Below are 26401 nucleotides of genomic sequence, written 5' to 3'. Positions count from 1 at the left end.
AATGTAGATGTGAAAATACTAAAGTCAGACTGATCAATAATTCAAATGGAGTCCATAAAGAACCATTCAGTAGCTAGTGAAGTCAGTTTTGAAGAGGTCTTCCATATTTACAGGCTGAATAGACACCACAGTGTTCATCACACCTTAAGAAAAGGCTATTGCAACAGAATCACCTACCGTTATGTTGCGCCATCAACATCAACCAGTAATCAGAAACTGAATGTGATATCTGTTGTTTCACTCACCCATTCTGGCTGCTGCTAGATCTGTAAGAAAATCAGATATGTTAGAAATAAATAGCGGCACCTTGGGTTTTTCTTAGAGGAGTCCAAGCAGGCAGCAGTACTAACCTTCAGCTTCTATTAATAAATGCAACCTATTAAATGCTGTTGAGTCGAACTTATCGGCTACACTCAGATGTGCTGTGGCATGTAAATGGTAATGGACGACACTAATATAGCACTTTTTACACTGCTTGAGCCCAAAGCAATGCAGTGGAAACACTGCACTGTCACATTCACCCATTCACACCCCAGTGGAGGCATCTGCCATGCAAGGCACTCAATCCATCTGCTGGGACCAGTTAGGGGTTCAGTGTCTTGCTCAAGGACACTTGAGGATCATTTGAGGACACTTGAGGAGCATGTGGACAGGGAGAGATCGGGAATCAAACCAAACTCCTCCTCATTGCGAGATGACCATTTAGTAGGTAGCATGTAGCGCTTAGGAGGTAGCATGTAGCATGTACACTCTGTATTACTTTGACCCCGCTATATGCAACGTGCTGCCTGCTACATGCTACCTGCTACATGTGCTAAATGGTGTTAGCTGGTGTTCTTGAAGCCACACTTTGCTCCTCTGTTCAGGTAATAAATGAGCCATTAGTTTTCAGACATATTCCAAAGAAACCAGAGTGGTGTTTACCTGCAGGAGAAACACCTCCATCTGAAAAAAATAAAATAGAACAAGGTCATTTTTAGAGCTCCTTTATTAGACACTTGTTCAACAAATGCCTGCCTTTACCTACCTTCAGTGTGCTGATGGCCCCCAAGAAGATCCACAAGGATTCTCATTAGTTCAGGAGGTATTGCTGGCTCCTGAGATCCCTGATGATCCACAGATCTCTGGGATCTTATTGGGCCTGCTGGGGGCGCCATCCTCACCAGCCCAGGACGCCTTCCTGTTGGCAGTCAAACAACAGGAAGATGCTCTAAAATCTGCCTCTAATAGAGTTCTCAAAGGAAATGGAGTTCAACAAGCTTTGAGATCACAGTTTGGTTCATTTCTTTCTAAAAGGTTTCATCATGCTGATTCAGAGAGCTCATGATGGCTGAACACTGAGAATCACTTTTCAAGATCAGTAACGAGCTCTTGAATTCATTTAGCACGTACTACATTTGGTGGATTTGAAGCTTTGGATTAGAACAGTTCTGTTTCATCTCGTAGCCCTGCTCTTTGGATTAGAACAGTTCTAGACATGTTTGAATGAACACCTGTCCTATCGAGACAATATAACCACAGCTGAGACAGAACAGGATCTTCTATGATTCTTTCCCATTCCCCTTATCTGATGGATATCAGTACCCTTCATTTCAATAATTAGCAGTTATCTTTGATAATCAGGAAAATCTGTCATTTTCATTAATCATTAGTAATATACAAAAACGTTCAAGTTTGTGAAACATTTTTGTGAAAGGTTGATTTCAGGCATTTTGTTGATAAACTGCTATAAGTCTGTGTAAATGTCAGCCAAATATTCTAAAGATTCAACAGATGTTGACATTTTCAGAATTTGAATTCCACAAAATGTAAAAAAAAAAAAAAAAAAAAAAAAAAAAAAATCTCCACAGTTAAAAAAATAAAAGTTCAAGATACAGGACCAGTTAGAGAGTCTCACCTGTTACCAGCACAGCTCCAGCAACCAGCAGCAGAAGGAAAGTCTTCAGACCAAACATCTTCTCTTCTCCACGGTGTGACGGTGTGACGGTGTGACGGTGTGCCGGTGTTTGGAGAGCTCAGGGTTTTATACAGGACACAGAGTGTTGGGGAGGCTTCTTATCAAAGCTGCATTGGTACAACTTCCTCTCTTCTTGAAGATTAGTTACAAAATATTAACAATAATATTTTAGTGGTTCAAAGGATTTAAGAATAGAGGATTCTGACTGAGAATGTTTGTTTTAAAGTAACCTGTACAAAACACACCACTGAGCAGGACACAGTGTACCTGATACCAAAGACTTAGAATACATGAACAAGACAGACCAATCTTAACAAACAATAGGAACAAAGCAAATGAAAGCATCCTCTCACTCTTCTCTCCTGTCTAGGGGGAGTTGGAGCTGACAGACCTGCCATTATTTCAAGCTTAACATTAGTCTTAACCCTTACACTAAGCCTGACATCATCCTCTATCCGAAACTTAATCTCAGGCTCCTCCCAGGAGGAACCAGTTTTAGTTAGGTGGTCGTCTTCTCTCCTTTCTCACCCCACTTGTTTCATTGTTACACGTCATTAACCATCGTCTCTCTTCTTGTTCAAGAGCTCTCTCCCTCCTCTAGTCTATCTCTCTCTCCCCAAATATCTCAGGCCTCCCGTATTGATCCACCTGCTGCGAGTGGAGCAACGCTGAGTTGTTTCAGAGAATCAGTCTATCTGTGCTATTCTTTTCTCCCATTTCTGCCCCGTCATCCAGACCAGAATAGCAGGAAACCGCCTCCTCTGAGCCCGGTTCTGCAGGGTTCTTCCTTCTGAAAGGGAGTTTTTCCTTTCCACAGTCGCTTATGCTTGACCAACTGGATATGTTGGGTTTTCTCTGTAAAAGCACCAAAGAAATGGCTATGTTGTATATGGTGCTATATAAATAAGGCTGAACTGAAATTGAATTGAATTGAATTGAATTGAATTGAATTTGAATTCCGCACCAGAATCAACATGGACCAAAGCTCCGGTGAACCCTCTCCTCCTGCAGCAGCTGCATCCACATCTGAACCAGAGTCGGAACCCCAACCCGCTGGGTACCGTTTAACGGTACCTCAGTGGTACTGGCCGAAAAAAACTTGGGTATATACTGGTACCGAACAAGAGACGTACGTACGGGTGTCAGTTTCGGTTCTTAAAGTGGCAGCGTGTTCAAACCACCGCGCACAGACGACGCCATGGCTGCATTTGCACTTCTTGCCACTTGTTGTGCTGTTTGCATGTTCAGCCTTATTTTACACAGACGCCACAGAAGAAGAACGGCGCTGCAGGATCTCTCCGCATGTTTTTAAAAACCCGAATATGAGCTTATTCTGGATTTTGCGGGTGTTTATGGCCATGTGCAACCGTGTTATTGCCAGTATTTGGGTTTTAAGTATTGGCTGCATGCCAACTTGTGGCCCAAGTGCTGTGTGGGTTTTCTGCTCCCAGAGTCCTACCGAAGAAATGCCCACACAACAGGTAGGCCACCATTATTTTAAAGGGGCTGTATCATGCAAAATTCACTTTTTGTATGTTTTAACCTTGTTATATAGCTATGTACTCACCAAAAACACCCCCAAAGCGTTTTTTCCTTCGTGCTTGCATGTTTGAGCTTTCCTGGTGTTTGTGCGGCTCAGAGAGGCAGCCCCTCCCACACCCGTGAAAACGCTCTGTTTCCCACGTTCACGTCACACTGTGAGGATGGCTCCCCTGAGCCCCCCTCCCTCCCGCAGGCCCTCGGCAATCAGCGTTGCTGCTTATTTCTAACTCTGATTACGGAAATAAACTTTAACCATCGTCTGAAAGCAACAGTCAAGCAAGAGCAAGAGTCTGAAGGGTCTGAAGGGTCTGGAGGGTCTGAAGGGTCTGGAGGGTCTGGAGGGTCTGGAGGGTCTGAAGGGTCTGGAGGGTCTGGAGGGTCTGGAGGGTCTGAAGGGTCTGAAGGGTCTGGAGGGTCTGAAGGGTCTGAAGGGTCTGGAGGGTCTGGAGGGTCTGAAGGGTCTACGCTTGGTGAGTTTCTCACCGGAAAAGACGTTTTGGCGTGTATTTCCGTGTAGAGAAGCTAGAGCTAAAGAGCTAAAGCTAGCTAGCGTATTTGTTTTGAAGCTCTGATTGGTTGAAGTAGCTGTCAGTCAAAGTCCACAGGGGGAGAGGCGGGATTTCAGTGAAACAGAGCGTTTTCTCTTCCGGGTTTCAGAATTAGCCCCAGAAAATCTTTTATTTCACACAAAATGACTTTTCCTTTGCGCCAAAAATAAACTATTACCATGTTAATGCCATTTCTAGGGTTTGGACGAGCTAAAAAAGCAGGATACAGCCCCTTTAAATGAACTGGTTTCTAGATGTTTATTTTTCAAAGAAATATGAGCATTGTTGAGCATATGTATGTTTTGTGGCCTTTGATGTGGTATGGGCACGCACAAAAAGCTCTAATTAGAAATTAGGTGAAAGAAATCAACATGATTTGAGTCTTAAGTCTTTTACAGTTGATCTGAATGTAACACTAATGGTGCGTTCACACCGGACGCGTCGCAAGCGTCGTGAGCGGCGCTTTTCTATGCAAAGTCTATGGTGGACGAGCGTCGTGGAGCGGCGGGCGGCGGGGCGGCGCATCAGGAGCGTCAAGAGCGTCGCTTTTCCAGCGTTTCGAGCGTCGTGGGCGTCAGGAGCGTCGTGAGCATCGCTTTTCCAGCGTTTCGAGCGTCGTGGGCGTCAGGAGCGTCGTGAGCGTCGCTTTTTGAGAGTTGGGAAAACTGAACTTTCGACGCGCTGCCGCTGAGCGTCAACCAATCAGAGACGATCCCTCCGGTGCTACGTCACTACGAGTGATCCGAGCACCGATGCGGGCCAGCCGGTGTTGCTAACTTGAGGACTTTCTCGCTAAATCTGGCGACTTTCCAAAGCCTCTTGGCGACGTTTTTTTGTCAAAAGCAACTAGCGACAAATCTAGCAACCTTCTCCGGTGCTCTGGAGACGTGACAGGACGTCTCGCTGCTGTCGTCAATGAGCAGCGGGTGCTGCGTGAGCCCCTCCCCCGTCCCAAAGCTCTCACAGCGGTCAGTCTCAGCAGCGCCCCCTGCTGCAGTCAGAGCAGAGAGGAGCAGACCAGCCAATAGCCTCTTTTCCGACGACGACGCGGTCTAGCTTTATTTAACAAATAAAGCCAAGCCGCTCTCCTGATGCGATCCGCCATAGCTGGAAACAGAAATCAGCCTCCAGCGCGCCAATTAACTGACGTGCATCAAGAGCGTCGCGAGCTTTGTGACCACCCGGTGTCAAGCGTCGTGTTTAAAGCGTCACAAGCGTCAGCTTCGAGGCGTCCCAAGCGTCGACGACGCCCGCGACGCGTCCGGTGTGAACGCACCATAAGCCCTTCCTTCATTAATCTTGACAATGATGACTTTGTTTTTTTGTTTTTTGTTGTAAATTTCTGGAACAGTTGCAATAGACACAGGTCTGCTGCATGGCGTCAATGAAGGCAGACACCGAAAAACGTACCGTTCAGGAACCGGTACCATACGTGAGGTATCGAAAAAGTACTTGTACCCAAAAAATATCTAACGGTACCCGGCCCTAGTCAACAGACACACAAGCAATGCTGGACATGAAGGAGGCAACCAAAGAGCGCCACACGGAGCAGTGGGACCGGCAGGAAGCAGTGCTGCAGAAAGAGGAAGTGGCCCTGCAGAGGGATCACATGACCACCGGGCCTTTCTGGGTGCGATGGGCCAGCTGGCCCAATGCGTAACAGTTTTGGGGGTTTTGGTTTATATAGTTATCCTTCTTGTTTTTGGATTCATTTTGTAAATACTTACAGTACTTACAGTTTTTTCATTTGAAGCGGGGCTGCTTTGGGTTCATAACAGGGAATTTTCTGGTATGGTTGTCTTCTGTAGTTGTTTTTTTTATTTCTTGTATATAATGTTGCTTAAAAAAACCTTTGCTGTGTACGTTAACTGCTTCATTCAGTAGTAGTAATGCACGTGTGGGAAAACATTCAATGGTTTACGTGTACAGCTTTGTTAAAAAAAATCCGTAGGTCAGTAATCCAATGTTTGACTTTCATTACATGTTACTGACATTCCCTAACAAGGCTTTTCAAAAGAGGGAGAGCAGCTTTTGAACATTGAGAACCTGGGCTGCAGTGGTGAGTTAATAGCCACTGAAACACAGAATATTTGTTTTTGGTAGACAAGCGCAAGATCAGCATTGCTCATATCCCCACCCATTTGTTTCTTTTGAGAAGGCAGCACCACCTTCCCTTCGGCCTGCCTTTGCGGTTGAAACAGTCGGTGTGGCAGTGCATATACAGTTGCTGCAGCTAACTAGCACACCGTTAGCTTACCATGAAATGTTGTAGTCTCAGTCGTCTGCTGCGGTCTTCAACTCCCAGCTGCCACAAGGCTCCATCCATACGGTGCCGCCCGCCACCTCGCCGGTCTCCTCTGTGTCGCCATGTTCCGTCGGTGCCTGACGGAATGCCAGAACCGAGCAGCAGAAGCATGAGCGCCTCCGGGTTTTCTGTTGTCGTGGATGAAATGACGGGATTGAGCGGAGAATGCAATGACCCGCGAGTGCCGAGAAGCAACTGATGTCACTTCAGCCGTCTCTGCCCTCACCAAGTGTGTGTGTGAATAATGGAAAAATGACCGGGCCAAAGCGAACCGTAGGGCTGAGTGGGGACGAGTAGAAAAACACCATTTGACTGGCCCGTCACCCAGGACCTGATTGCCATGGGAGACCTTACCAGCAGCACAAAGCCCCCGACAGCAGAGCTCCCGGGGTCAGGTGGGAACTCAAAACCCCCACCAAGTGGCCATTGAACTCTTTAGATCCCTAGAACAGGAGCGGGCAAACTTTTGGACTCGCTTCCAAGCTTTTTTTGGCCTTTAACGGGCAGCCAAGCGTAGAGATGCAGTGGAGAAGCTTCTGTTCCTCTTCAGTCTGAACAGTGTTCACTTGTCTGTTTTCAGCCGCTACAAAGTCTGGAGTTAGATGTGTCAGTTCCAAGAACAGCTCTGAAGTTGAATCTGGGACGTGTTCATGAAACGGAACGTCTGCTCACATGAAGGCGTCCAGGAAGGAGACTCCGGCACATTCTGTTCCGTCCTCCAAAGGTTTGGAATTTGGGCTTTGTGAGGCGACCACAGGAAGTGAGACCTCCTGAGTGAGACGACAAGGACACAGATTGACACAGTTTGACAGTCAGATTAAGAACTTAGTAAGAGAATCAAAATCAATTTCAAAGGTTAAAATTAATTTCCTTCATTCTTTAAATCAAAATGTTGTGACATTTTCCAAATTTGAATTGTTTTATAAATCAAAGGAAAACTGTTTCCATGAGTATTGCATGAGCTGTGATTCACTTCAAGTGAAAACCCACCATCACATTTGATTTGTTCTGCAGATTAAAGGTAATGTGTGTTAGGATGAGCTTAGAAAGCCTTCATTCACGCTGGAGCAGTTATGATCCAGACCGTGGGATACACGTTAGACCATCACTAATTTAACCACTTGGCTCACACACGGATGTGAGATCTGACATTGAAGGGCGTCCTTGCTCTGGTGGCGAGCGTCACAGCAGCTGGGATCAGAGTTAAAGTAAAGTTCACCATGTGTTTGGAAAGATCGCTGTGTCGCCTTCATTGCTATAACATGTATTTCAGGACAAATTCTGGTAAAAGTTTTGTGTTACATCTTCTGTTACCGCAGAAGCCCTTAAAGGACATGATTAAGTCCTTTTGTTCTTACTTCACAGCTTTTTTTCTTTCCACTTCACTTGCTGTGCTCAGCTGTGCCTCACAGCTGGAGCTGAACACAGAGGTGAGTTAGCTTCATCGTGTGTTCTTGAGAGTTATGATAAACGTAAATCAAAACTTTTGGAGTGTATTTTCTATTGTTTCTGTGTCTGAGTCACCGGGGAGGTTCAGCACCGCTCACGCCCAATACTTTATGGGAGTACCACGTCAGTCCTTCAGGCTCTGAAGGACTGACTGGGAAGCACTGCAGAGGCCTCACAATGCCCCAGTCCACATGGTGTTTTTTCAATCCGATTGTAAACAATCGTATTAAACACGAGTGTATTCATGTACAGCATACAAAGCATCCACGATGAATCCTCGTTTACAAGGACCCTGGGTGAAGCGGATTATACAGCGCCCCGTGACGTCCAGTGACATGAGGACAGAGTCTTCCTCTCTGCAGCAGCAGTCCTCAGCGCCGAGCAGTTTTTATCTGCTGATCTCTGCTCAAATAATGTCCCAACATCTCCATGATACCTGCTGAAGGAGCAGCTCCTCTGACTGGAGCACCGCCGCCGAGCGCCACATCTCGGTGTGAGCTCTGCTCCATATGCCGATGTTTCAAATTACCCGGGGCCCGTGTTAACTTGTGACCAATAGATGACTGAAACATGTAGTCGGCGAACGTCAGTTTTCTACAGTTACAGTGAGTGTATACGTTTAAAGTCTTTTGTGAGTCTTACTGCAACAGCAGTCCTCAGTGCCGAGCAGAGTGTTTTATCTGCTGTTATCAGCATCTGCTGTTATCAGCATGTGTTTACACAGACCTCTGTCGTCATTCGTTAACACGAGAACCAGTTAATCCATAACACCGGCCGGATGATTGCTCGTATTCTGACACGGAGCTCTTTATACAACTCGCTGTTTCACAGTTTGCTTCCATCTCTCCTCTCCAGCGTTTGTTCTCTCGGGGCTTTTTATTAAAAAAGTGTTTTTCAACCACCGTGGTGTTTTCCTGCTTGGTTTTGACTGTTTTTTTTGTATCCTGATTACGTAACGCCGTTACATGTAATCCGTTACTCCCCAACCCTGTGTGTGTGGTGTGTGTACATATATATATATATATATATATATATATATATATATATATATATATATATATATATATATATATATATATATATATGTATACATCACATCTGTCAGGTTCACACTGTCATCTGAACAACTGCACCCAAGTGTCTTATTGTGTTGGATTTACTTTATTTTAATAATGCTATATTTCTATTTTATATAGTATAGTAATCTGCTTGTTTGTGTATATTTTATTATTTATAAAGTTTAGCATTCTCACAACTTTGGCATATGCTTTTATTTGTTTGTTTATTTAATACTTATTTATTGCGTGCCTTCTTGATAAAGCTGCTGGAAATGTACATTTCTCTTGGGGATCAATACAGTATCTATCCATCTATTTACATCTCAGACTGTTCTTGCGTGTCTTTGCTTCCGTGTGTCTCTGTGCTGTTTTTCTTGTTGTGCGTGCGTGTGATGTGTTTTCTTGTGTAAGTGAGAAAATGCACATGCACACGCCCAAATCACAGTGTTTTCATTTTGCTGGACTTTCAGAACTCCGTGAGTTGTGGGCGGCGTGTGTTTGTGGAGAAGTGTTTCTGAGTTTTTAATAGATGACGAGGAGGATCTCTGTGCACGCGCTGGGACTGAGCGGCGCTGCGGCGCTGCAGCTGGACGTGTCCCCTCCGATCGCTCCGTCACGGCTCATCATCTCCGGAACGGCGGGACAACAGAGCCCTGTTTCACTGGACCGCGCCTCCGGGAGAAAACAATCACACATTTCTGCACTTTAATCTGGAATAATCTGCTTGACGTGACGCCGCGTCACGCGGGCGGAACCTTTCTCATATATTGCCGGGCGCGCGGAGCGGCCGGACGCCTTACGCGGGGACACCGAGGAGGAAGCGGGACGATGTGGAGCTGGTCCGACCTGGGCTCCGTGCTGGGCCCGCTGCTCAGGCTCTACATGTGCGGCATCAAGGTGCTGCTGTACCAGGCCTTCAACAGGTCCTTCACCCTGCCAGGTATGGAGGGAGGGGGGCGCGGGGGGGGGGGGGGGGGGGGGGGGGGGGGGGGGGGGGGGGGAGAGAGAGAGAGAGAGGGGAGAGAGAGAGAGACAGGGGGAGGAGGGAGAGAAAGGGAGAGAGAGAGGGAGACAGAGAGGGATGGCGGCATCAAGGTGCTACTGTACCAGGCCTTCACCCTGCCAGGTATGGAGGGGGGGAGAGAGAGACAGAGAGAGGGAGAGAAAGAGAGAGAGGGGGGGAGAGAGAGACAGGGAGAGGAGGGAGAGAAAGGGAGAGAGAGGGATGGGGGCATCAAGGTGCTGCTGTACCAGGCCTTCAACAGGTCCTTCACCCTGCCAGGTATGGAGGGGGGGGAGAGAGAGAGAGAGAGAGAGAGAGAGAGGGGAGAGAGAGACAGAGAGAGTGAGAGAGAGAGGGAGAGAGAGAGGGATGGGGGCATCAAGGTGCTGCTGTACCAGGCCTTCAACAGGTCCTTCACCCTGCCAGGTATGGAGGGAGGGGGGGGGTGTAAATAAAACACTTTAATTTACACAGTTTGCAGTGCTACAGTGCTCTTAAAAACCATTCATACTGTCAAATTAAAAAATGTGCAAAATGAAGAGAGAGAGAGGAGAGAGGGAGAGATTGATTTGATTTGTAAAACACACTTTTATTTAGATTGCAGTGATACGGTGTGTCAGACTCTAAAAGTCAATCATTCAGATTAAAAAATGTACAAAATGAAGAGGGAGAGAGAAAGACAAGAGAGAGAGAAAGAGAGGAGGGAGAGAGAGAGAAAGAGAGACAGAGAGGGAGACAGAGAGAGAGGAGGGGGAGAGAGATTGAGGGAGGGAGAGAGGAGCAAAGAGAGGAGACAGAGAGAGAGAGAGAAGGAGAGCGAGGGAGAGAGAGAGAGAGAGAGAAAGAGAGGGACAGAGAGGGAGACAGAGAGAGAGAGGAGGGGGAGAGAGATTGAGGGAGGGAGAGAGGGTCAGAGAGGAGACAGAGAGAGAGAGAGAGAAGGAGAGCGAGGGAGGAATGGGGCAGAAAAAAAGACAGAGAGAGGGAGGAGAAAGAGGGAGGGAGGGAGAGCGAGATACATAGACAGAGAGAGAGAGGTTTCTGACTGAAGTCCAGACGTTGAGACTGCAGATTAAATGTTGACTCTAAAAAGAACACATGCAAACATTGGACACTAAAATCAAAAGACTGAGTGTAAAAAGAGGAAAGATGAAGTTTTGAGTCTGAACATTAAGTCATGCTGTTGAAAATAAATATAAAAAGTGCAATAAGTAATAAGTTAACTATAAAAAACGATTGGTGTAGCGCACCTTTAAATGTTAAAACTGGAGATTAAATATTGACCATAAACTCCAAAGGTCCAGACTAATCTCTCAGTCAGTTTGTCAGTTAGCAGATTAGCCAGGATTATCTCTATTTGAACCCCGATCTTTTCTGACGCACCTGATTTACTTCTGGAGGTGTGTTTTTTAGCGTCTTCCCCCACTTCCTGTTGGCTGGGGGAAAGGGATTGACCGCCGTGGGGCTGTGGAGTCTTTAACCAGAATGACTGCCGCAGTGCTGTGGAGCCAGTAGCTAGACTGCTAAAAATGGCAGTCCAAATGCAAGATATGACCAGAAATTGACTCTTAAAGCTCATGAAATGACCTGTCCATGCAGCCGGTGCCTTTGACTTCGAAGGAGACCTCGATATCAGAATTTCAAATCAGGCCAAAACTCTCTGTATCTTAAATCCATCTAGAATCAAGTAGGATGAGACATTGTGGCTGAAAACCAGAGGAATGACGTTGGTAAGATTTAGAATGTTTGTCGTTTTTTCAGAGTAGAACGGAGGCTGTTGATTCTGTGTGGCGTGCTGACGAGCAACGTTCACTGGAACGTGGACTTTCAGACTAAAGACTAAAATAGGGACCAAAAGCTAGATGCCAAGACTAAAGACTAAATGTTAAGACCGAAGACTAAATGTTAAGACTGAAGGCTACATATGAGACTAAAGAATACACATATATATATATACATAATACATATATACTACATATTGAGACTGTGGAATAAATGTTGAGATTAAAGACTAATTATTGAAATGAAAGACTAATTGTTGGGACTAAACAGTAAATGTTGAGACTAAGGACCACATGTTGACACGAAGGACTAAACGTTGAGACTAAGGATTAATTGTCGACACTATTGACTGCATATTGAGACTAAAGACTAAAGGTTAACTCTTGACTGTATGATTCTGTGTCATTTTCCAGGCAGTCATTGCTAATTCAGCTCAGTCTGTGGTCTGTCTTCAGAGCCAGCTTCAGGGGGATGCTCACCCTGCAGTCACGGATTAAAGACGTGACAGAGGATTATTTCAGAACATGAAATGTTCTTTACCGTGGTGAGAGGACGGTTTGGAGTCAGGGATCTGACGGGAACGCCACCATCGTGATTCCACACTGCATCATGGGATAATGGAAGAACAGGACCAGTATTGTTTGCGCTCAGAGATTTAAGATTTGCGCTCATAATCGCAGTAAGAATGTGCTGCTTAAAGGATAACCGGGAATTTCCAAAGTTCTTTTGTTCCTGTGGAATCTCCAACTCTGTAAACAACAGGAGAACGTGTGAGCGGACACGGAACACCCCAGCATGGAGGGTTTCCACGTGAAACCAGGACTTAACGGATCAGAACGCGGAGCGGGAACGGGTCCTCTGAAAGGCTCCACAGTACATGGCACATAGAACCGCCATCAGGGAGAACATCAGGGTTAACATGGCAGAACCTTAGTTTGAAAACCATACTCAGAGAGACTATGTACAGATGGAAAACTAAATCTGGAGCTGAGTGTCAGTTTAGTTAAGACTAAAAACTAAATGTTGAGACTAAAGGCAGAATGTTGGGACTAAATGCTGAGACTGTTGAATAAATCTTGACACTGAAGACTAAATGTTGGGACTTAAGACTAAATGTTGACACTGAAGACAAAATGTTGAGACGTAAAGCGAGATGTTAAGACTAAAGACTAAATATTAAACGCTGCTGTGTTTCCAGCAGAAGCGGTGAACACCAGTTCAGTTGCGCGACAAATGAAATCGGGTTTTATCGCTGGTACAAGTAGCAGAAAACCCTCGCCGCGGCATCACGTCACTCATAACCCGTCACGTACGTGACGACCTCCACACTGATAGGCTGTCCTGGCACGTCAACAAGCGAATTCACTCAAAAAGTTCAAGTATTCCAACTCGAGCGGCGAGTGAATTTTCGCTGGAAATGCTCGGCGCATTTTATTTTATTTTTATTTAACCTTTATTTATACAGGTTAGCCCATTGAGACCCAGGGTCTCATTTACAAGAGAGACCTGTGCTTCTTCGCATGCCGCTCAAGATTGAGCGACAATTGAATTTAAATTGACTTTATATGTAATCTCATCGAGGGAAAATTTTGAGTCGTGTCAAGTGGAAACACGGTGTTAAGGCTACATGTTGAGACTGAAGACTATGTTTTCATGTGTAAACAGGCCCTGCAATTGTTTCTTCTTTACTTTTTCAAAGTAAAGGTCTTGATGCCATTTTGTAAATGTCCAGATCAGTCGGCAGCAGTCTAGGTTCCTCTCCACTGTCAGACTTGTCTTGTACCTGGGGATGGGTATCAAGCTCCGTGGTGTAAGGTTTAAATCCCGGAGGATCAGTATGCCCTCACAGAGTCAGTTCCTTTAGAGCGGTGCTTCCAAACCTCTGGAGAGAAAAAAGAACCCAGCTAAATGTAAGAAAGAAGCATTTTTCAAAATAAATCTCAATGTGTACGAACTGAAATTTAAATGTACACTTTCAAAATAAAACTTTCTCCTTTTTAAAAGTGTTGTCGATGCCCATCCCTGGTTGCAGCAGGACTGGAATCTGAAGTTGTAACCTCCTGAAATGTTGGTCTCACTGTTCTCGTTAGGTTCTTGGTAAGGAACGCCGCCCCCACCGCCATGGAGGGTAAGGGTTCAGGACCTTCTTGCGCCGGCCTCAATCTGGTGGCGCACCCCCGCGCCAAAAGCAAAGTGTGGAAGTACTTTGGCTTCGACACGGACGCCGACGGCTGCATTTTGCACTGGAAGCGGATCTACTGCCGCGTGTGCATGAGCCAGATCGCGTACTCCGGGAACACGTCCAACCTGTCCTACCACCTGGAGAAGAACCACCCCGTGGAGTTCGGCGAGCTGGTGAAGAGCAACACGGACCAGATGCGCGAGGTGTTCGCCACCACGTTCTGCAGGATCAAGACGGAACCCGCCGGGCCGCCGCAGCAGCTGCTGCCGGAGTCCAACTCCAGGCCGGGTCTAGAGTATGAGAACAGGCGGCACAACGACCTGACGGTCGCCGTCATCAACTTTATCTGCGAGGGCCTATATCCTGTATCGATAGTGGAAGAACCCACCTTCAAGAGCCTGATGAGTACTGTGGACCCGGGGTACTGCCCCCCCAGCAAGAGCGAGCTGGCCTTGAAAATGGTCCCCCAGGTGTACTGTCGCACCAGGGACGTGGTTTTCGGGGAGCTGGCGGGGGTTTCGAACTGCGGCGTCACCACCGATCTGTGGCAGAGCCAGACCCAGAGCAGGACCTACATCTCGCTCTCCCTCCACTCCATCAACCACAGCGCCGCCGCCGGCTTCTCCCTGACCAACCGCTGTCTGAAGACCTTCGAAGTGCAGGAGGAGAACACCGCGGAGAACATCACCAGGGCCATGTACGAGGCCTTCGTGGAGTGGGGCATCACCCACAAGGTCAGCGGCGCCACCACCAGCGGGTCGGAGGACATCGTCAAGGCCTGCTCGCTGCTGGAGCTCTCGGTCCAGATGCCTTGTCTGGGACACAGCATCAACCGCGCCGTGGGCGAGGCCTTCCGGCTGCCCAGGGTGGACTCCTTCCTGGGCTGCTGCCGCAGGCTGGTGGACCACTTCCTGGAGACGGCGGCGTACATCCTGCGGGAGAAGCAGAAGCAGTACGGCCTGAGTCCCGGCTCCCTGATCAGCGACCGGGGCCGGTCCTGGCTGCTCACGCTGGCCATGCTCCAGAGACTCAAAGAGCAGCAGGCCGCCATCACCGCCACGCTCCTGGAGAGTCCCAGCAGCCAGCGCTTCGGCCTGGACGGGCCCGACTGGGCCCTGCTGGACGGTCTGACAGAGGTCCTGAAGCCCTTCAAGGCCGTGGTGACCATGATGAGCTCCTGCAGGTATCCCACCATCAGCATGGTGAAGCCGGTGCTCCACATGCTCCTCAGCACCGCCCTGAAGGTCAGGGACCACGACCTGAAAGAGGTCAGCATGGCCAAGGAGGTCATCTCCAAGGTCCTGTTCAGCGCCTACTCCCAGGACTCCCAGCTGTCGCAGGACATCTCTGCCTTCCTCAACATCGCCACCTTCCTGGACCCGCGCTACAAGAAGCTCCCCTTCCTGTCCGCTCAGGAACGCTCCAAGGTGGAGAGCGCCGTCATCGAGGAGACCAAAGCCGTCCTGGAGAAGCAGATCTCGGAGCGCTCCTGTCTGGACGAGTTCTCGGCGACGTCCGACGAGCCCCTCAGCAAGAAGCAGGCGCTGCAGAGAGAAGGTTCCGTCAGCGGCGCCCAGGAGAACCCTCTGGCCGCCATCTTCTGCCAGTCGGACGCAGACCAGGGCCAGGAGGAGCTGCACGCCCAGGTGGTGGAGGAGCTGAGCAACTACAAATCCCAGAGGGTTCTGGGTCTGAACGAGGACCCCCTGCTGTGGTGGTCCAGCCACACGCCCCTGTTCCCCACCTTCTCCAAGGTTCTGCAGAAGTACTGGTGCATCCCCGCCACCAGCGCTCCCTGTCACAGGCTGTTCAGCTCCTCGGGCGCCGCCGTGTGCGGGAAGAGGAACCGGATCGCCCCGGCCCTGGTGGACCAGCAGGTCTTCCTGTACGAGAACCTACGCAGTTACTATGAACCAGAGCCCTGCGGGGACGAGGCGGACGGGCTCGGTCCGTTTCCTCCTCCGGACTAACGAGTGTTCTACTGACCTCACCTCACAGGAATCAGACTGAGTATCGGCTTCGGTATCTGTACAAATGATTCTGTTTTCAAATCAGGGTCTGACTAATCACTCAGTCCAGATAAAACCTGAACATCTCCACATGCCAGCAGTCTACTTCCTGTCACCGTCTCCACGGTAACAGAGAGAGACATGCGTGCTCTCCAGAGCCCGCCCCCGCTGGATGACTTTGATGCTAATGCTACCTTGCTAGCCGACTGTAAATTAGCATTAGTTTTGGCTCCGGCTCTGTTTTTAGAGGTAAACCTTGAAACACACACATAAACATTGTTCTCCAAAGCTCCTGCTCTCCTGTGTGTTTTTGTGGGTTTTTTTTTTGGAAGTTCCAAGAAAATGTTGAATGTTTAGCTGCATGTAGCTGAGTCAGGATACGGAGAGGCTGAAATCATTTTGATGATGATGAGGATGATGACGATGGCGGAGCGACCTAGAACCTTCAGCCCTGTGTGTGCCCCCACAGCCCTCCCCAGGCAGAGCGGCCGGGTCGCCATAGTGACGGGCGGCACCAGAGGGATGGGCTTTGAGACGGCTCGCCGCCTGGCTCACCTGGGCATGCATGTTATCATAGGTAGGAAGAGAACCAACCCCACAGCGGTCCGACCTCCACCCCCCCACCACCCCCCAGAGGGCTAACCTGCATCCCTGTTCAGCTGGGAACGAGCCGGAGGAGGGCGCCGCCGCCGTGAGGACGATCCGCCAGGAGGACGCCGAGGGCAGAGGTAACGTCTGCCGCCAGTCCAGAACCAGCCCGGTCTGGAGGAGCTCAGATCAGGACTGAAGAGGAGGTTCAGACGCGCTCCAGGAAGCTGCTTCCTCCATCACACACACCTGCTGACACACACACACACACACGCCAGATTCTGTGGAGTCACAGGAGGGCCAAAATAAAAAAAATATATATATAAGGAAATATGTAAAATGAACAGAAATAAGGACATAAATGTTGTATTTGCTTTTCCATTTGGTCATTTCTTTTTCCTGTCCGATTTCCATTCAGCTCTCACTGTGACTGGTAGACTGAGCTGTCAATCAAGGCAGTGGGCGGGGCTTTCTGTGCAGGGCCGCTGTCAAAAGCAAAATGGAAATAGAGATGACAAATGGAAAACAAAGACAAAATCTGTTTATTTCCTTATTTTTTAACAGATTGATATTTTATTATGGCCCTGCTGTGACTCCATATGATTCCACCTTCTCACACACACACACACACACACACACACACATCTCTTGCTTCCAGTGGAGTTCGTCTTCCTGGACCTGACGTCCCTCAAGTCGGTCAGACACTTCGTCCAGGTGTTCAAAGCCAGGGGCTTACCACTGCACGTCCTGGTGAACAACGGTGAGCTGCTGCACACTGCACACACTGCAACACACTCCACTACACAGCTCACACAGCAGTACACCATGTGACACCCCCCCCCAGCTGGCACCATGCTGGTCCCTGAGCTCCAGACTGAGGACGGCTTCGAGTTCCACTTCTGCCTGAACTACCTGGGCCACTTCCTGCTGACCAACCTGCTGCTGGACGACCTGCAGAGGTCCGGACGCCCGGGACGCTGCTCCAGGGTGGTCAACATGTCCTCGGCCACGCACTACGCCGGGGTCATCCACATGGACGACCTCAACAGGAGGTGAGGGGGTATGGAAAGCCCAAAGAGTCACAGTTCGCCACTAATCCAATGCTTCTGATCCTTAAGACGCCGTAATAAACAGCCGTTTTTAATAAAACGGCCATAAAAAACAGGTGTAAAAAAACATACGTTCTAAACAAGCAAACCGGCGTTGTTTACACCCGTTTTATTAAAAAGCGGTCATTTCTGTATGCCTGTTTTATTAAAGAAACTTCTTTTAGGGCGTTCTAAAGCCTTCAGCAAACGCACGTAAAATATGCAATGTTTTATTTGTCCAAACGTGCTGAAAATAAGCGTGAATTGTGACTCTTTGGGCTTTCCATAAGGGGGGAGGGGGACGCTCGCTGGGTGGGAGGTCAGAGGTCGTGATGTGTGACCTGCCTGTGACCCCAGGGCCTGCTACAGCTCCCACGGGGCCTACGCCCAGAGCAAGCTGGCCCTGGTGCTGTTCACCTACCAGCTGCAGGAGCGGCTGAGCGCCGGCGGCTTCTCCGTCACCGCCAGCGCCGTGGACCCCGGCATGGTGGACACGGCGCTGTACGACAACCTGTGGAGCCTGGCCCAGGCCCTGAAGAGACCCGTGGCCAAGGTCCTGTTCAGGGTGGGTCTCGGGACTCGGCGCCGCCCGCGTGCCCCCCGCCCGCTCCTCACCTGTCCCCCCCTGTGGTTCCCAGACCCCGGCCGAGGGAGCGTCCGTCTCCATCTTCGCCGCCGCCGCCTCGGAGATGGAGGGCGTGGGCGGAGTCTACCTGTACAACGGCCAGAAGACGCAGTCGGCCCGGCTGTCCTACGACTCGGAGCTGCAGGCCCAGCTGTGGACGAAGAGCTGCCAGCTGTGTGGGCTGCAGCAGGCCTGACCCGCCCCGGGGGACCCCGGAGGACCCCGGAGGACCCCGGAGAACCCCGGAGAACCCCGGAGAACCCCGGAGGACCCCGGAGAACCCCGGAGAACCCCGGAGGACCCCGGAGGACCCCGGAGGACCTCCAGAGAACCCCGGAGGACCCCGGAGGACCCCGGAGGACCTCGGAGGACCCCGGAGGACCCCGGAGGACCCCAGCCACACGGCTACACTGTGACACACCAACACCTCACATTCCTTCTTAAACGTCCGTCCGCTCCGTCCTCACTCCATCAGTGTTATTTTAATCAAGTGCCTTCAGCGTTTCCTCTGCCAGCATTCAGAGAGACACACAAACCCAAATAAATTCCTTTATTTCAAGACTTGTGTGTGTGTGTGTGTGTGTGTGTGTGTGTCCAGTCTGTCCCATCTCATCTTATAATCCAGGCTAATCTCATCACAGATTAAAGTTTCCTCTTGTGTCAGGGTAAAAGACGGAGATGATTCCTAAAGGCAGGTAACAACAGAATTCCTGTGAGCAGTCTTTCATATTCCTCCACCCTGAACATCCAGCGCCACGTTTCAACGTCCCGGCCACACCACGGCGTTTTGGGGTCCGTTTTGGGGATGAAGACACCCCCGCAGGACCCGTTCCGTCATCCGAAGAAGTGAGTCTTGGGCCGCAGCCTGAAGGAGCCCCTCCAGGAGGCGGGCAGGTCGCCCGGGCCGTGGAAGGTGGTGCTGTGGACGAGCTGGGACGTCCTGCTGCGGAGCTTCTGCAGCTTGCTGAGGGACGCCCTCCTCCTGAGGGGGGGCTGCTCTCCGTCCGCCGGGTCCCCGGGGGGCCTCGGGTTGGCCTGCAGCGCCCTGGAGAGCCTCCAGCGGCCGCCGTGGTCCGGGACCGCCCGCGGGGGGTCGGCGGCGCCGTGGGACGCCCCCACGATGTCCCGGATGTCCCCGCTCACGCCGTCCCTCAGGTACTGGCAGGCCTTCCTGCCGCCGTGGTCCCGGGCCTCCACGTCGGCGCCGTAGGCCCCCACCAGCAGCTTGACCACCTCCAGGTGGTGGTGCATGGCGGCCACGTGCAGCGGCGTGTAGCCGGCGCTGGAGCGCACGTCCACGTCCACGGGCACGGCGCGCTGCCGGGCGAAGTTGACGATGAGCGCGAGGAGCTCGGGCCGGCCGAGCTTGGCGGCCCAGTGCAGGCAGGTGAAGCCCGTCACGAAGTCCCTCTTCAGGACCAGGCCCGGCTCGGCCTCCAGGAGGCGCTGCAGGCAGGGCCACTCGCCGTCCGACGCGCACAGCATCCACTCGTGCTCCAGCGGGTCCAGCGTGACGGCGGCGCGCTCGTCCTCCAGCGAGGACGCCAGGGAGACGGCGTCCCCGGCGGCGTCGGGGTCCCAGCTCCGCAGGACCACGCTGCGCCGCACCTCGGGGGAGCTGCTCACCATGGTCTGCAGGAAGTGTCTGCGGCTGCCTCGAGGGGAGTCCTCGTCCAGGTGGTCCAGCTGGTCCAGCTGGTCCAGCTGGTCCAGGCGGGCCTCGTCCCCCGCACCCCACCTGCACCCGGAGCCCTGAGGCGGGGCGGGTCCGGGCAGGAGGAAGACGGGCCCGGCGGAGGGGGGCGGCGACGCCTGGATCACCTCGATGGCGGGGATGTTCTTCCGGACCGGCACCAGCTCCTTCCTGGACCCCCGGTCCGAGTGCCGGAAGCTCCCTCTGTTCCCCATGTCCCCCGAGCCGCGCCGCTCCTCACACACTCCCTCTGACACACAGGTGGAAACATGCGGAACACACACCTGGACGTCACTTCCGGAATGTGATCCAGGTGCAGCCGCGTCGTCACCTGAGCTCGTGCTCGTGCCCGCTGCCGTCTGTCCTCTGAAACTGTCTCCCGGTCCGGTACCGGCCCGGTCCTCCCTCCCGGGGGGCTGGAAGCGTCTCTTCAGACACACATACCTCACCCCGTCCTCGGTCCGCACCACGGCCACGCTGTCCACGCACTTTTTAAAGCTGTCCCGCACCGACGCCCTCCCCCGCGGGTCCTCCGGGAACAGCGGCTTAAAGTGCTCCAGCAGGGCCGCGTGGGACACTCTGCCCCCGCCCCGCAGCAGGAAGTCCACCAGCACGTCCCGGGAGAACTCCATGTGGCCCGCAGACACCGGAGCGGCTCGGACCGGTCCCGGTGCGGCTCCTCCAGCTCCGAGCCGCCGGCTCTATGATCCAGCTCTGGCGTGAGCTGTCACCATGGCAACGGCTCAGCGCGCCGGACCGTACCACTCAATGCAGGACGGAGGGGGGGAAGGCGGCTCAGCCCGCCGGACCGTACCACTCAATGCATGACGGAGGGGGGGCGGCTCAGCGCGCCGGACCGTACCACTCAATGCAGGACGGAGGGGGGGGGGCGGCTCAGCCCGCCGGACCGTACCACTCAATGCAGGACGGAGGGGGGGCGGCTCAGCGCGCCGGACCGTACCACTCAATGCAGGACGGAGGGGGGGCGGCGCGTGGAAAGAGCAGGAGACTTATTGAGATTCGGATATGTCAGGAGTTCGTGACGGACATGAAGAACCAGAGACGCTCTGAATCACCAACGACGTTCAGGTAAACTTCGTTTGTAAAGGGTCAAAGACACACCTGAGAAAAGCAAACTCCTCTGTGTGTGCGCGCGCGTGTGCGTGTCATTAACACCGGAACTCATTCAGCTGTTGAGACCAATGACGTATAGAATGACTAGACGCTCACTGCCCCCTGAGAGACGGCAAATCCCAGCTGACTTCCGGTAGGGGCAAAAAGCGGATTCAGAGCGGGATCCAGCACGGTGTGTGACTTTGTGTTTCGTGATTTACCAAGGTACAGTAAACTTCTGTGTTGGAATCAAGTCACAATGCTTGAGATACATTGTGAACACCAAGCCAGGAGACCCAGGAGTTTTTTTTTTTTTTTTTAATTTATCTCCTCTGAAACAGAAGTCACAAAGACAAGAGTAACCTGCGACTATGGAATGTGCAATTAATATGTCATTGTGTGCATTTTTTCATTTACTGTGAATAAACTTTTAATTTTTATTGCAATTACTGTTTCATGCTTTCATTTTTTCTATTTCTTGTCTTCCTTTGGCTGTTTCACTCAGTCTGTTGTAATTATTCTAGAAATGAGTGTCCGTTGTATTCAATGGACCCCACTGCTTAAATTGACTAGATTTTTTATTACACTACTTTATCTCTTACATTTTACTCTGAAAAACCTCTGTGTATGTTAAGGTATTCAGTTCAGTTCAGTTCTTTATTGAGCATTAAAGCATTATTACATAAATATTTACATAAATACTCTGCATGTTCTGACTGCAACAATTGCTCCTCCAGAAACTTTTTATCGCCATTTCTGTGGGAGGAAAAGAGCAACCATTCCAAGGTCTGTGGGTCTGAGCAGCTGTGAAAGTCCAACTGAATCATTTGAATTGGAGAAAAATTGTTAAAACACTTTCTTATTTGGCATTATTTGGTGGCATTATTAGTTTTGGCAGAAACATTATTGATTTCGATCAGCGGTTAAGGGACCATCTAGAATTTACAAGACGCTGCAGCAGTGAAGACAAATGCCATATCCAATAAATTTGATAGGAGACAAATGAAGGTTGTGGTGGATTATGGTGACACTGCAGTGAATCCCACTGGTGGTATTACGTTTTTTTTTTTGTTAGTTTTTAAAAAAAAATTTTTTTGGTGTTTATCTTCACTGTTGAAGCGTCTTGTAAATTGTAGACGGTCCCTTAACCCCACAGCAGGACCGGCTGCTTATAGAAATCAATATTGTTTCTGATGCTTGATAGACAGATTCTTTTAATAAAAATGAGCTTGTAGCCTGTCGTCCACCTCACAACGATGGGATGCAGGCGCCCTTTGTAAGTTTCTGACGTTTTGTGTAAGAGTTATTGAGACCGAAAGTCCGTATCTGTCAACTAGAAACATGCTTTGTTTTTTCTTGTCTGTGAGGCTAAACAACGCTGTGGTTGCCATGACAGCGTGCCGAGGACAGAGATTTACTGTCTGCTAACAGTCAAAGCCATAACATAACACATATTGTCCCATCAGTGATGACAAGCAGGCCTTGAAGTCAGTGTATTTACACTGGATTACACAGCGCCCCGCTGCTTCTTGCCCCTACCGGAAGTCAGCGCCGATTTGCCATGGCGCCGCTGCTGTCCGCCGAGCAGCGAGCGGTCCAGTAATTCTATACGTCATTGGACCAGACGCTCACTGCCCCCTGAGAGGCGGCAAATCCCAGCTGACTTCCGGTTTCAGAGTGGGATCCAGCACGGTGTGTGACTTTGTGTTTGGTGATTTACCAAGGTACAGTAAACTTCTGTGTTGGAATCAAGTCACAAAGCTTGAAATACGCTGAGAACAGCAGCCAGGAGAGCCAGACCAGCTCTGGAGGGTTCTTCTGCAGCTGAGCAGGTTCTCCTCAGGAGCTCCTGACCTGCTGACGGGGGACAAGGCTGTTTCTGTCATCAGAAAGTGAGTACATGAACTAGAAATCTGTTTGAGACGGTGAACAGCACGGCATGATCATATCTGACACTGAAAACTACATACGATACTGTAGCACTCACCATGTCTGTCATCTTATATCTGTTATTTATTTCATTATATCTGTCTTAGATCTTTATGTAAATTATATTTAATTTATATCTGTCAGTTTATATCTATTACTTAATTATATCTGTCTTAATTTGTATTTACATTATATTTAATTTATATTTAATACTTAGTTGTGTCGGTCAGTATATTCCTGTTACTTATTTAATTATATCTATCCTAATTTTACATACAAATTGCATTTAACTTTTTCTTCTATAGTTGGCTTTGTATTTTTCTATTTTTCTTTCCGTGTTGTTTTTGCTGCTGCAACCCTGCAGTTTCCCCATGAGGGTAACTGTAATATCAATAAGAAAAACAGCTTTGATTCCAAGAAATGAAATTCATTCACAGAAGAAGCAAAGCAAAACACACTGGTTCTGTCTTTACAATGCACAGATATATGCAGAGAGAGGAGAGTGGGTGTGGTGATCTACAATATCAACATGGCAGCTGCCAAGAACTACGACTAAAAGGGTGGACAACAAAGGCGGAGGCATCCTGACCATGTGCTGGAAGCAAGATGGCCGCCCTCAGTGTTCTCTTGACCGTGTGGTCCGGAGGAGGAGCAGTGAGGCAACACTGTAACGTCACTCTGTTGAAAGCTGCTGAAGTGATCAGTAGACGAGTTCATGTGAACCTGGTTTGTTCTGCAAACGTCTGAAGCTGGTCGGACGGCGTTCAGATTCATGTGTGAAGCTGTCTTTGATATGACGTGAGTAGGACGAGCTAACAGTAGTAAAGATTAGCATGAGGCTCAGCTAACAGGACTTCACTGGTGGGTTGACCGATAGCTCACGCCCGTCGATAGTGGGGGACAAACGGGTCTGTTGTCCTGGGCCCAGGGTTCGGGGCAGAACTTTGCCCTCATTAAGGATTACATTTTCAAAAACTTTCAAAAATAGGCCTATTTGAGTTATACAAATGGCTTTTATTTGTTTTCCTTCTAACTGTCCCTGAATTTGTGGTTAAACACCCCCCCTAACAAAAATGGTTTGGATTTTGAGTTCAAATCCACACATGTCCCACCAGCAGGAGTCTATGACTGTAGAAACAATATAAATTTGGCCAAGGTAGAGATTTGCGCTCTGCTGTCATCTCACCGGATACAGTTTAACTGCTGCTACGTGAATACAGAGTGCGAAACGATGGTTCAGTCCTTCTCTTTTACTGAAAAAAACGAGGCATCATCATTGAACATTTCCAGCTTCTTCTGGCACACCTCTCACCGGCTGAACACTGACAACATGCAGAGAGAGCCTGAGCTTCAGGGGCCACCCTTCTTCTGTGGTATAAGGTAAGGAATAAGGTTGAACATGCAAACAGCACGCCTAGTGGCATGAAGTGCAAATGAACTAAACGACTACTAAACATATAGGTTTTACACACAACATTTATACCGCGATATATACCGTTACCGTGAAGGGATTTCATTTGTACCGTGATATGAATTTTAGGTCATACCGCACAGCCCTAATTTCCTGCTAGTGTCAGTACATAAAGAGTGTATTTGCCAGCAACAGCTTATGTGCAGTTTGTTAATGTTTGTTAACCATTACTGCAAATGGCTGTCACTGGTCTTTAGCAGAGAGATAAGTGAGCAGAGGAGAGGAGAGGAGAGGAGGGCAACAGGAGTGGAAGAGCAGGGGCGAGGATGAAGAGAGGAGTGGAAGAGTGATGGAAAAGGAGAGGTCCAGGCATGGGGAGGGATGGGGGGCCCATCTAGCATTATCCTGTCCCGCGCCCAGACAAAGCTGTCAGCTGGCCTGGGAGGGTTAATCGATTGTAATATCAGTGAAGTGAATCACTCGTAATCAGACCAACACATCTCCAGGAAAGTCCTTTTTTAAGGAAAGTTCTTTCTCTAGCCCAGCTTGATTAGCAATCTAACGTATCTAGCCTCGTATCTAACACCAACGAATCTTCTGTGTGGGCACGCCACACCTGAATTCAGTATTGAGGAAACAGAGTGGTACAGAGCTCTGGGCTCTGATCCGGGTCTCTTTGCGAAACCAGCTGTCCAGCAAGCGGAACAGGAAAAGCACGGGGTGTGTGATCTGTGCTCCTGTGTACTTATGCCCCACCGCGGTTTCATCACTCTTCTTTCAGATGTTGGGTGCCTACCTCGTGGAGCCTTTTACATCAGCCGTTGTTTACTTGGTTGTCAGCACAGTCACTCCTGTTTTGCACAATCCTCATGGTTTTGGTCCTGGAAGCATCCCTGTCCCATCTCACAAGCTGCCACACTCACATCATTGTTCCACAACATTTCAAAAGACATGACTGGTTTCCCAAACGTTTTAATTAAAATCTTGTGTGAGCTGCCAAGCCGTCCTGTGTCGGGTTTCGGTCCTTTAATCTGTACAGAGTGAGCAAGCTTCTCCCCTGGAATTTGTTATTTTTAATCCAGAACTGACACCCCACTTCATGCAATGAGCACATTTTCTATTGCTTAAACACTCTAACATGAATTTTCAACACAGCTTCCCACTGTCATCTAATCTGTAAGCTAGCATGAATTATCAAAACAATTTCCCACAAGATCCTAAGACAGAACGCTGTGGAACTCCATGATAAACTTTAGTGTATGTGCTAAGATAGAACCCTGTGGAACTCCATGTTTAGCTTTAGTGAAGGTTCTCAAACGGAACCTCGTGGAACACCGTGATGGTCTTGAGTCTGAGTTGAAGAGTCTTTATGAACTCAGATTGAAACCAATTTAGTGCTCTAAAATTAATCCAGGTGATCTGCTCCAGTCTCGAGTTAGTCTCGATTAGTTTTTACAGAGCCTGAAGCCAGAAAGAAGAAGGGCTGGCACTAAGTTTTCCCCACTAGGACTGGAACCACATAGGGGGGACAGGGTTATCTGTGGTATAATAGATAGAGGGAGGGAGGGAGGGATGGATGGATGGATGATATCATTCTAACTGGTCTAATCCTCACTGTCTTCCAGGAACCACCTCCACTCAGGAACCAACAACTGGTAAATGGACATTTTCCCTCACAGCTGGTTCGTTATGAAAGTGAGAAGTTGTAACTTTGACTGTTTTCCAGGAGCTCCACCATCCACCACCACAGAGGGTGAGTCCAGCACCACACTGCTTCTTATGGGATCCAGAATCTGGTACAGTCCTGCTTCAATCACATCAAGTGTGAACACACTGAACACAATCTTTTCCTCACTTGGAAACAAACAGAAGTATGTTCACATTAGTTCATATTTCTACCTGTTGTCATGCCGGCCTTCATCTTGTCTTGTGCTCAGACGTTTCATTGCTGTGTTTTCAGAAACTCAGACTGCAGCTACACGGGGTCAACGTGACGTCCTCAACCGTGAGTGTTTTCACTGCATCTCTTGACTCAACAGCTGATCTGCATGTTGTCCATGACATGTTTATGAGTGTTAAATAAGGATTTGTGGGTAAAATAAGAAAGGCTTTCCTTTAA

At 49.4% G+C, this 26401-nt stretch overlaps 3 protein-coding genes across 4 annotated transcripts; 2 read left to right on the top strand and 1 right to left on the bottom strand.

The window, feature by feature from the left end:
• The first annotated feature begins 9660 nt into the window (after positions 1-9660).
• Positions 9661-18668, top strand: dhrsx (dehydrogenase/reductase (SDR family) X-linked). Its single transcript, XM_030087120.1, has 7 exons — positions 9661-9799; positions 16305-16412; positions 16495-16563; positions 17082-17183; positions 17268-17475; positions 17869-18076; positions 18150-18668. Exons 1-7 carry the CDS (start codon positions 9688-9690, stop codon positions 18330-18332), a joined length of 990 nt encoding a protein of 329 aa, XP_029942980.1. The 5' UTR covers positions 9661-9687; the 3' UTR covers positions 18333-18668.
• LOC115385035 (zinc finger BED domain-containing protein 1) lies at positions 9675-16114 on the top strand. Of its 2 annotated transcripts, none has more exons than XM_030087116.1 (2): positions 9675-9799; positions 13735-16075. In XM_030087116.1, exon 2 carries the CDS (start codon positions 13766-13768, stop codon positions 15794-15796), a length of 2031 nt encoding a protein of 676 aa, XP_029942976.1. In that variant the 5' UTR covers positions 9675-9799; positions 13735-13765; the 3' UTR covers positions 15797-16075. The 2 variants fall into 2 exon arrangements, with proteins under 2 accessions (XP_029942976.1, XP_029942977.1); XM_030087117.1 differs by lacking the exon at positions 9675-9799 and adding an exon at positions 10248-10288 and having other exon boundaries at positions 13735-16114.
• A 9-nt stretch (positions 18669-18677) lies between the features above and the next one.
• Positions 18678-20520, bottom strand: LOC115385036 (ankyrin repeat domain-containing protein SOWAHC-like). The gene has a single exon (XM_030087118.1). It carries the CDS (start codon positions 20459-20461, stop codon positions 18971-18973), a length of 1491 nt encoding a protein of 496 aa, XP_029942978.1. The 5' UTR covers positions 20462-20520; the 3' UTR covers positions 18678-18970.
• Positions 20521-26401: the final 5881 nt, after the last annotated feature.

The sequence above is a fragment of the Salarias fasciatus genome, unplaced genomic scaffold (assembly GCF_902148845.1).
Source record: "Salarias fasciatus unplaced genomic scaffold, fSalaFa1.1, whole genome shotgun sequence".
NCBI lineage: Eukaryota > Metazoa > Chordata > Actinopteri > Blenniiformes > Blenniidae > Salarias > Salarias fasciatus.
This window is presented reverse-complemented; position numbering and strand designations above follow the sequence as displayed.

Excerpts from the sequence above, each read along its gene's own strand:
- LOC115385035 (XM_030087117.1), top strand. The coding sequence starts at position 13,766 with ATGGAGGGTAAGGGTTCAGGACCTTCTTGCGCCGGCCTCAATCTGGTG.
- LOC115385036 (XM_030087118.1), bottom strand. The coding sequence starts at position 20,461 with ATGGAGTTCTCCCGGGACGTGCTGGTGGACTTCCTGCTGCGGGGCGGG.
- dhrsx (XM_030087120.1), top strand. The coding sequence starts at position 9,688 with ATGTGGAGCTGGTCCGACCTGGGCTCCGTGCTGGGCCCGCTGCTCAGG. Across the intron at positions 9,800-16,304 it reads CAGGTCCTTCACCCTGCCAG|CCCTCCCCAGGCAGAGCGGC; the intron begins GTATGGAGGGAG and ends GTGCCCCCACAG. Across the intron at positions 16,564-17,081 it reads GGAGGACGCCGAGGGCAGAG|TGGAGTTCGTCTTCCTGGAC; the intron begins GTAACGTCTGCC and ends TCTTGCTTCCAG.